The following is an 11,800-nucleotide window of genomic DNA, read 5'->3' on the forward strand; positions in this document are numbered from 1 at the left end:
GTAAAAATGGTGGATTTCTCAAAATATTTATCCTTATCATAAACTAGATATACCATTAATAAAGCTAAAGCGGTGAAAAAATACTACTTTATTGAAAATATTCTCTTGCACTTTTTACGCTTTCTTGTTTATACTTTTTCAATTTAATCATAATAAATTTTTGTGTTTTAGGATTTTTTACTTGCAGTAAAATAAAATTATAATGACTTTTTTTACTTCTTATTATTTTTAGTCATACCATTTTTTAATCAAAAATACTACAATATGATATTTTATAAGAGTAAAAGGAAAATACTTTAAAAATTTGACAATCCTAGCCTAAAAAAACTCACCGAAAAGTCTAAAATATCAATGACAAACTTTCTCTCTATATGTGTAACATGAATTATTTTATAAAAACTTCTATATATCAACTCATATTATATATCTTTTTAGAATCCATTTCGCAAAGTAAAATTATGCAAGGTATTTATTTTAAAAATTCACAAGAATGTTTTATAAATTTTATTTCTAAAACTACTAAAATTTTCTAACGACAGTAAAACAAAAAATTGAAAAACTAAGAATGTAATCAAAATAAAAACATGTGTGACTTTCATTAAGAGGGATAATTATAAACAACTAGTTTTGATGTTTGAGTCTAAATATCACTTATAACCATGAAGACATTGAAGCTGTCAAAGTGAAAACAAATCAAAAAAACATCTATAAAATTCCTGCAACTTTTAAGACTCCATGTCGCCCGCACCTTCGTCGTCCTGTACACCGAGGATGTATCCCTCGTACTCGTTCAAGTAGTCGGTTGAACGCTTCTCGTCCAGAAACATCTTGTAACAAACTTTCACGTCCTCCGTGCTAACTTCCGTCGCCTGCATAAAATATTTATTTAATACTTAATAACTATCTTTAGTTTAACACGAGAAACTAGCATTACTTGATTACTGTCTTAATCCTCATCTTTAACAATTATTACTTATTTAGTATAGTGATATAAATTCGGTGGCCTGTGTACCACTAGTTAATCTTGGGAATATCTTGTTTAAGTTCTAAAATTCATATTAACATTATTATCAAACTAGAAGTTTAAAGATAAATTAATTAAACAGTTAAGGGCATAGGGTGGTTCACCTTGATTTTTAAAAGTTTATCTTACTTTATAGAGTTTTATATGAGCTAGCAGACATTTTTTACCGTTTTAAAAAATTCAAAGTTACTTTTGAGAAATAAGCGATCAAAGTTGGTAAACTCAATAGGTTCCTAATGGAAAGCGCAAACCAAAACCACGAAAAAAAATATTTCACGAAATCTATCTTCTTGTTAATTTTTTTACCAATTTTCTTTAAATTTTCACAGAAAGTCTATTAATTTATAAAAAGATTGAATGCAGGATTTTTTTAACTAAAAAAAAACATTTAAAAAAATTATCTATTTTTTATCTTATTTTTTTTCTTTTTTATATTTTCAAAATTTTAACATTCTAAGTCTCTTAAACTGCAAAAGGAACCTTTCTTGAAAGTTTAAGGTCTCTAGCTCAAAAAATTAAAATAGACATTTTAATTTAGTGGTTTTTAAATATCCAAGAAAATTGAGCCCGAAAAATTTGCGGTCCATAAGTTTGTATTGAAAACTTTTTACAAAAATTACAATATCCATGGTTGCCACTGATCAAGCTGAGAAAAATTTCCTGACTTTTCCAGACTTTTTCCTGACTTTTCTAAATCAGTTTTACTTATATAAATTGTTGACTTAGTTTAATAAAGTACTACCCAAACTATTTAATAAAAATCCTTAAATTAAAAATCAATTAAAAAAGAATATACTTAAGTAACTATAAAAAAAATACATGAAAAGGTAAGCTATATATCTGTTGTATAAAATATTTCCTCTTATCATTTAGTAAAAATTTGTAACAAATAATATACTCTTATTTATTTTTAAAACTTAGTTACTCTACAAAAAATACAAATAATAAGTAAACTTAATTTTATCATATAGCATATACCTCTCTTATAACTTAATTTATAAATTTAAACAGCTTTGAAAAAATTATAAAGATGTAAAGTATACACATTAACTACTTGTTACATAAAATACTAAACTAGCTGCTTAGTTATAAAGAACTCAATTATTTAAACAGAAACATTTTGATTCTAAAATTACGCTAGATAAACTTTTGTGTATATATTACAGTTTCACTATAGAAGTGTCCTTGCTACAGATCATCAATACTAAAAAGCTTACAAAATCTACTTGTTCAAGTAGTATACTTGTTCAATATGTTATAGAAAATTTTTGCAGTTTTATAAAAGATATTTACTAATTTATACTAGGTGAAAGCATTGGAAATAAAATTAAATATTTTTATAAATTTCTAGGAAAATTTTGGAATTTTTTTCTGACTTTAAAGGACTTTTAATTAATTTTTACCATTTGAAGGCTTTGGAAAACAAAGAATTTTGTAAATTTAAACTGAAAAAATCTGACTTTTTTTTTTAATCAAATTTCCTGACTTTTCCTGACCAAGTGGCAACCTCTAAAATGTTTTTTTTTTTAATTTCAATAAAAACTGGCTTAAAGCTTTGATGTAGGAGCCAATGTTATTTTTCGTAAAAAGAAATGTTGCAATTAACTAAATTTTAATATACTTTTCGTTTTTTGCAGTTGATTTGAATTCATTATGATTTGATCAAACTTAAAGTATAAAAAATACATCAGTATAAGTATAAATCAAATCTAAATTCAATACATACTTTTCGTTTCTTGCAGTTAAGGTGTGATGCGGTGATGAGTTGTATCGCGTACCTCAAGCTGGTTTCCTGGCAAATTTGCGTCAACACCTCCAACGCCTTGTCCTCCATCTCAACATCCTCCTCTTCTATCCTTATCCTCAAGATCTACATTGATATATTGATTTTACTCAAAATTAAATCAATAAAATTTTTCAACCCAGAGCCCACCTTAAGGGCTATTTTATAAAAATATTTATTACAGATGTAAAAACTTGCAGAACTCAAGTTTTGGGGACGGCACGAAACTGGAATTCTGCAAGTAGTGGAAGTGTAAGGTTTTCATATATATTCTTGAGGAGTCATAATAAATACATATAACATTACAAACCTGCTTGTACTCGTCAGAGGTGTAAGGTTGAGTCATGACGATGAGCATTCTGTCGAGCAGGTCCATCGGCATACCGTGAGCGAATTTGTGGGTCGTTCCTCTTATGCTAAATAATAGTTGAATGTATTTATACGGCAAATAGTTATCAAAATAACTCTTATAAATACAGATTAGTGTCATCCAAAAAAAATTGATCATGATTAAAGAGTTTAAATTAAGGTTTTCATACCGTGAGCGAATTTGTGGGTCGTTCCTCTTATACTAAATAATGGATATTAAACACTTATATGGTTATCAAAATATTATTATGTTCCTCTTATGCTAAATAATAGTCGGATATTAAACTTTTATATGGTTACCAGAATATAATTTAAATATAGATTAGTGTCATCCAAAAAAATTGATCATTGATAAGCAGTTCTTGTAAAGCTTTTCAGGATTTTAAACATTTTGAACGTCATGAGACTTTTGTTTCAATTTTCTCAATGATCATAAAACAGATATCCGCTTAACTAATAAAGTATCGATTTAATCGAATACCTGTTTAGAATTATTATTATATCTATTTATTTCATCTTTAATGTTCTAAATTATTTATTTTAGTCTGCCTGAAAAAGTTAAGTCAAAAAGTAAAGATTAAAAATATTAATATGAAATAAATATATGTATACCATATGTACAGGGTTGCCAAATGTTTTTGGACGATGTTTTTAAACGTACACGTTTATGGGTCTATTATAAGTTTCAAAATAAATATTAGAAACTGTGTTAAATAGTATTATGTGTTCTTTAATAAAAAAATGTTGCTGATGACAAAAACAAAATTATCTATATGATAAACTTTTTGAGTGAAATTGAAATTTAACTATTTAACACTTTAAAGTTGTTTTTGGTTCCAAGTTATTTTTTCAAAATTTCCCAAGTTCTAGGTTTTTTAGCCTTAACTGTCAAGTTCCAGGTTTATCCTGGACTCCAGTTTTTTTGGCAACCCTGTATACAGTTTTATATATTTAAACAGATTTTTCTTTCAATACCTCACTGGCACAACTTATTTTGCTAAAAAACTTTTCTACTATATTATTATTTTTGGTGACCAAAAATACTTTTTCAAACTTACGTAGTCACACCCCTGTTGGTAGCCATGACAACTACGGGGGCCATGTCGTCTTCCAATCTGCTGTTGATGAAAGAGAAACATTCGATATCCAGCATGTGTACCTCGTCAATGAACAACACCCCTATTTATATAGATTATATTTGTGAAATTAAGAAAAGTTCAAATTTTCTGAATAGTTACCTTTGTCTTTAAACTATTAAGTTAATTTTATAATTAATTAATTGTATGTAATTACTATTATTCAATATATCAAAAAATTTATATTATAAATTCATGTACAATTATAAATTCCTAACAAAAACATTAAGAAACTGTAGAGTACAAACTTCCTTATTTTATTAAAAAACCCCGACCAAAACTTTATAAAAAATTACTGTAGTAGCTACAAGCATAAATTAATTTTAAGAACTTTTTAAAAGAACTTAAATTTATTAAAACTTTAGTTAGTAATTGTCAATAACTTTTAAAGTATCTAATTTATTAAAACTTTAATTTTTTTCTGTTTTTGTTTGAAAACGTAGTCCTACAGTCTAAAAATTTCAAGAATTATAATATATATGAAGTTGGGAGTTCTAACAAAATCGATACTTTGAAAATTGTTATTATTATATTCCACTGAACATGTTTTGATTTGATTTTAAAAAGAAAACTTAGTAAATGAATTAAATTTTAATCATTGTATTAAATCAAAAAACAAATTGCCATACAAAGTAATAATATTTATCAATTTGCAAACCTGGAATGAATTCAGCTTTTCCCTCTTCCCTCCACTCAGAAATTCTAGTGTTGATTTGATCCCTCACTTCGTTTTTGATCTCACCAGTGTCACCTATTACAATTTAAATAAACTATAAATTCATGTTATTTACAATAAAATGTCATGTGTAATTCTTATTAGATAATAATATCTGAGAATAGAGCGGGGAAACCCTACAGTCATAAACAACCGTTTGGTGAATATAAACAAACTAAAGTTTATACCATTCCTAGTGAATCTTCATGATGGAAATTTACTATTACATTAATTTCATTTTGAAATCTCATACCTGAGAAAAGAGCGAGGAAGCCCTGCGTTCTGCTGTTGATGACGTCTATTTCGTGTATTGATACGGTGTGAACGACCTCCTTTCGTTTCTGCAATTCGCCTTCCGGGCACTGGACGAACCTGCAGCAATAATTGTTGTTCAGTTTTTTTTTTTGTAATAAATCCAAAATTTGTCATTTGTTTATAAACAATATTATTTCATTCTTTGAGACTTCAGTATCAAACAAATACAGTTGTTTTCGATGGTGTTTTATTAAAAAGAGTATTTTGAATTATTGTTTTAAGGCCATAGGGGAGGGTCCACTTTGTTTTTTACAACTTGATCTTATTTTGTAGAATTTAATCTGAGCTATCAGATACTTTTAACCGCTTAATAAAATTCAAAGTAACTTTTGAGATATAAGCGATCAAAGAAAGGGCGTTCAATAGGTTCCTTATGGAAGGCGAAAACTAAAAATGCGAAAAAAGACTATTTCACTAAAAATCTATCTCCTCCTTCATTTTTTGAGTAATCTTTCTCAAATTTTTACAGAATGTGTATCATTAAACTTTAAAGAGATCTATTGTAGGAATTTTTTTAATTTTGAGTAAAAAAAAAATTATTGTCAAAAAACTACCCTTTTTTTAGTTTTTTGTGGATAAAATTTTTATTTTTCAAAATTTCAAAAATTCCAACATTCAGATTCTTCAAAATATTAAAAGGAACATTTCCTGAAAATTTGAAGTCTCTAGGTCAAAAAATAAAGAAGGAGATAGGTTTTTAGTGAATATTTAAATTTCCGAGAAAATTGACCCCGGAAAATTTGCGGTCCATACGTTTGTATCAGAAACTTTTTACAAAAAATAAAATATCTCAAAAGTTAAATTATATTTTTGAATTCTATAAAAACAGGCTTGTAGTTTGTATTTAAAGCTTTCATATAAAATCCAAAGTTATTTTTTGTAAAAAAAAAGTCGGACCCCCCCCCCTATGGCCTTAAATAATTTCAAAATTTTTAAATTAATATATTTCAATATTCATAAATTTGTTTTAATGCAAAATTTTATGTTATCTTTTAATAGTTAAGAATACTAACAATTACTAAAATTATATTTAAAATATTTAGCTCATAATATAATTCAACAAAAGTAAATTTACATGAATGGCAAATTTCAAAAAACAACCTTTAGAATTTTAGTTTAAATAATGTTAAAATAAATGAGTATTTACAAAATCTATTGTAAAAGAGAAAAATTTGTTGTTCTTATTCAGTTTTCATGAGTATAAACAATAAAAAAAATATTCAACTTAGATTTATAAAAGTAAAGTGTATGTTTTTTCAATCTAAAAACTCAAAAACTTGTTACCTAATTATTATACAAAAAAAAAAGTTTGTTGTTATTATTAACTATGTAAATCAACCTAATTTGTGAGTCGGTGGCGTCGTAGTCCCTGGCCCTGGTGAAGCTCCTGCCGAGCTTTGAGATCTTCCCGGTGGCCTTGTCGATGGTGATGACGTCGCCCGCCTGTATCTTCTGCTTGTTCACCTGCTCGATCATCTTGTTGCCCAGGTCGTATATCGTCTCCATGTCCGTCGTCTTCAGCGTCAGCTTGCCTATCTTGGCGCCCTGGAGTGAGTGTTACAAAAACATTTAATATCATTAATATGTAAACGAAAACATCTTATTATGGTTTATCCTTCATTATTATTGAATAAAGGTATTTCAAACAATTCGGATGCTATTATGTATCCAAATTTAAATATTTTTTGAGTTGAAAAGTTACAAAAATAAAAAAGGTTCAATATTTATTTTTACTATCTCTTCTAAAATATCAAGTTTATGCATAATCGCAATTACTATGATACTTAATGCAAAATAAAAACCCATAAATCATCAAAATATTATGATTTTGAAAAATATTAATAATAGTATTTATTTAAAACTTTTGAAAACTAAGAAGTATTTGGATAAATTATTTTAAAAAAATAATGATTAAAATAACCTATCGAAAGATAAATTTAGTTTTAAAAATATTTGTTTAGTGTTGCAACTCTACGAGAAAAAAAGTAGCCTGAGTCACTGTAAAATAGCTAGAGTTTTTATTCGCACTTATTCACTAACTATTTTTACAATAGGATTTTACATTCTTATATTTTATATTTTTATTAAGTAAAAGCATGACTGAAACTACAGTAGACTACCGCTTAAGTACGCACTTTTTTTGGTACGCATCACGCCTTAAGTACGCACTTATCAAGAAAGGTAGAATGTCCAACCTGCTGAGTTAGCCTAAGACTTTCACAAATTTTAAACTAGGGTGAGTAATCCTTAGTAGTCTAAGTGGTATGAAATTGTGACAGTCCTATTATTAAATGTTAATAAACTAAATACTTATGTAGTGGTTGCAGAAAAGTGAAAAGAATAATGATATTTGAGCTGTAATGCTAACAAATAAATAAATCTACATGACAAAACTAAAAACCTACAAATACAATATAGTTAAGTCATAACTTAATTTAGATGTACACACATTGATGTTTTCAAAATGTTTGGTAAACATAATGTAGTTAGGTACTTTACCTATAACAAAACAAAATATGGCTTAATATTCTTTTCTATACCATTGACTGACATTGACTTTCTATTTTAATGGTATGTATTAATTATGTAGAAACGTTTTATAGACAAAATAAATCATTTTAAAATCTAATAAAAAGTTTTGCAGATTAGAATTATGTATTAAATGTTATTTAAAATAAAAAGACTTGTTTATTTGGTTTAATTATTTAATGGCTAGTTGTAAGAAAGAAAACAAACAACTTGAGTTCATATTATACTATGTCTTCAAAAAGCACGCACTACCCATGCTAAGTACGCACTTTTTGGTCGGGTTCAATTTGCGTACTTAAGCGGTAGTGTACTGTACTTTCTAACACATTCTTTATACAAATAATTAAAATAAAATTATAATTTACATATTATAGTATATATAAATAGGGTACATATAAAATCAGCGACCTTTGAGTTTTAAAGTTTTTTTTTCATATAAAGATCACAAAAACACCCTGCGCAAAATTTAAGATGATTCGAAGAAACTTTTATGCTGGCATTCGATTTTATGCAATCAACATCTAACTATAGCAAACTATATGGAATCTAAAAAATGCGACTTTACAGTTTTTAGCTGGAACATGTGGCAATTATCACAAAAATAACAAAAAATGACAAATAAAAATGTGTACAAATTAGAACAATTTAAAGAAAGATTAATGGAGTTTAAAAAACTGGAAATTCAAAAAACTTACAAAAAGTGATAAAAATTACATTTCACTAACTAAATAAATCAAACACTAATAGATTAAAAGATGACTTAAGATTCAATGATAGACCAAAACCTAAGTATTTAATTCTAAATTTATTGAAAAAAAATCGACTCAATCTTACCAAGTTTTTTCAAAAAGCTAGCCAAAAGTCTTTGATAATTTTTTTAAAAATATTTAATCAGGTGAATTCTTTTATGTCTCAAAAAACAAGTTACTCTAAGTTTTCAAAAATTTCAAACTATGCTGAGACAGCCTGAGTGACCTGAGTGCGTGACAAACTTATAATAAAATATTATTACTAAACATTAAGTTTAGATAAATTAAATTAATAACTCTTTATAAATATAAAAGTCTTTTAATAAGTATAAATTTACTTTCATATGTCTTTATTTCATATGTAATTCTTTGAAACAAATTAAAAACTTTCTCAGCTAAAAAATTTCAAACAAAAATAGCACTTTTATAAAACAAACGTACGAAGGAATTAGAAAGAACTCTGCAAACATCTATAATTTAATTTTAACATTTATATTTACCTAACCTATGACAAAAAATCAAAACAATTCATAACAAAATGCTTGGGAATAAGCTAAATATTATTTTAAAAAATAACATATTCTCAAAAAATGGAATAACAACAACATTATATGGCAACACTTTTTAATTCATGACCAGATTTACTTTTTCATATTTCAAGCTATATCAATAATATTTTCAATCACCTGGATAGAATTTAAAAATCAAAAGACTAACAGAGCCAGTGGCAGGTCTTTCAACTGAAACTTCAACAACTTCTCCTTCGATCATCTCACTTTCCTCCTTGATCCGAACTCCAATTGCTTTTCTGAATGCCTAAAACCACATATTTAACAATACTATTTGAAATCTAAGTCTAAAAAAAAGTGTGTTTTCAGGCTTCAATAATATGCTATTATACTATTGAAAGTACTTTAGATTTAATTTTTCATGTAAAATTAAATTATGATTAAGTCTTTAAAGATTGGTCTAAGAAGGAATTAAAATTCAACTACAAAAAAAATATTTACTTGGGTCAAAGCTTCGGTTTTGCTCATTTCAAGTGAAAATATTTCGCTTCCGGCAATAGACACGAACGGCGAATCTTTGCCCAGTTCCTGGGACATTGCCATGGCGATGGCGGTTTTTCCAGTGCCGGGTTGCCCAGCTATCAGCATGGCTCTTCCCGCCATCTGACCTTCCTAAATATTAAACTTTTATTACTTTTTAATTGATGAAGTTACCAAACTAAGTATTAAATTCATTTATTACAAATAAAATTTATACTTTGATCAATCATAACTTTAAAATATAGCAATTATAATAAAATATTTATCAATTAAGGAGTCATGGTGCAAACTTTTAAAGGTGCACTTAATTTATTCACTAAATAGTATACGTTTTATAATAACACGATTAGTATAAAATAAACGAAAATTCTTTAAAAAATCTTAGTCAACTTAAATACAAACCTTGATCATTTCACAGTAGATTCCGGCAGCTCTGCGCGCGGACTTTTGACCGACCATGCCCTGAGATGTTTTTTTGGCATTGAAGTTATCATCCAGCCCGAGGCCTCTCACGTGTGAGTGAGCACCGATCCTCTCCAAACGAGTAACATCACGCACTTCTTGTACTTTGTTTAATGCTGCTGTCTGTTATTACATTTTTTAATGATAAATGTGCATATCTAGTACAAAAAAGTTTCAAAACTAGTTCTAAAATTCAAGTTAATATTATAATAGCTCACTTTCTAAATTAAAGAGTTTAATTATTTTGTCTTTCTTTACGTATTTTTTGTTTATGTGGCCAAGGTGTTGTTGCATACTAAAACAATGAAATACAAACAACAAAACTTTTTAAAAATATAAAAGAAAAAATAATGAGATCATTATGTTAAACAGCTTAATGATCCACTTAACCAATAAAACAAAGTTAACTAGAGGTAAATCAGGGTTTGTGCGCGTAATTTTTTTCATTTAGCCTGACTGAGACCAATTTAGCCTGACATTTTTTCAAAGTAAGGAAAATCCCCCTTTAGAAGTGATTAAAGGTATTGGGGGGTCTTGATTAATACTATTATAGTCTCCAACTTCAACCAGCTTTATCTCAAAAATATTTTGAGCTATAAAAATCTGTAGAAAGCAACTCATAGCTTAGTTACAACTCAATAAAATAAGTCTAAATTGTGAAAAAGGTGATTTAGCCCCTTATGCCCTTAACATAACAAAATCAGTGATAAGTTTTAAAATAAGTGTTATATTAAAATTAATCAATCAATTAAGAAATTAAAACAGTTCAACCAATCAAGCTCTGAAAAACATAGTAAACAAATTTAAACAAACAGCTAAGTTGTTGAAATAAACTGTAATGTTTAAACTGAATTTTTTTATGAATTTTCATAATAATGACGTATATAATCTACTCAAAACAAAATAATGAAGATTCTTAAATGTTTTTCAGAGATTCAACAAAAGCTTTTTTTTTTAAATACTGACTGATTTTGTCTTTAAAAACTAAATCTTTATTTAGAAATAAATTCACATCCCAATTTGATCTTAAAAAGATTTCTCGATTTCTTTTAATCAAAAATTTTCAAGCATTTGAACGAGAAAAACTGAGATTCTCAAATTTTTAAATAAAAAAACTTATCTAGCCTGACGTTTTTCAACTGTTTTCAAAAAAACTGATTTAGCCTGACTTAGCCTGATTTAGCCTGACGCGCACAAACCCTGGGTAAATATATTTTTCAATAGAAATTGAGATTTTTCTTATAATAAATAAATAAATAACTTACTGCCATTTTGAAGGTATGTTAAAAGGTTGTTTAAATTATAGAACCTGCAAAAATATTACATACTTTCTGAAGTTTTAGTTATAAGAAAAGTTTAGAAAAGTCTTAGTCAGTAAAAACTTAAAAACAACAACATTAACTTAAGTTAATCACTAAACGCTTTTAACAAGACTTAAAATTACACTTTTTTTAACTACATAATTAAAATTCAATTTTTCTATTTGTAAATTTATTGAACTTGAGAATGAATTTAATACTTAATATGTTTTAACTTAAAACTAAAACAATTTAAGAATTTGATAATTATAGTTTCTAAATGAATAATGTATTTTTCTTTAATAATAATATTTAACAAACATTTAGAAGTACAAAATGACTGATCAGTTTTACTTTAATCAAATAATTTA

General features: G+C 26.8%; 1 protein-coding gene across 1 annotated transcript; it reads right to left on the reverse strand.

Annotated features, from left to right (window-relative positions):
• Positions 1-539: 539 nt before the first annotated feature.
• On the reverse strand, positions 540-11,442 carry LOC145843380 (ruvB-like 2). Its single transcript, XM_082950846.1, has 11 exons — positions 11,397-11,442; positions 10,072-10,254; positions 9,631-9,801; positions 9,338-9,436; positions 6,682-6,887; positions 5,281-5,399; positions 4,971-5,063; positions 4,235-4,355; positions 3,118-3,223; positions 2,751-2,894; positions 540-869 (listed from the first exon to the last, which is right to left on the reverse strand). The coding sequence occupies exons 1-11, from the start codon at positions 11,400-11,402 to the stop codon at positions 726-728; spliced, it is 1,392 nt and encodes a 463-aa protein (XP_082806972.1). The 5' UTR covers positions 11,403-11,442; the 3' UTR covers positions 540-725.
• Between the last annotated feature and the right edge of the window lie 358 nt (positions 11,443-11,800).

The sequence above is a fragment of the Thalia democratica genome, chromosome 8 (genome assembly GCF_965202585.1).
Source record: "Thalia democratica chromosome 8, ktThaDemo2.hap1.1, whole genome shotgun sequence".
Taxonomy (NCBI): domain Eukaryota; kingdom Metazoa; phylum Chordata; class Thaliacea; order Salpida; family Salpidae; genus Thalia; species Thalia democratica.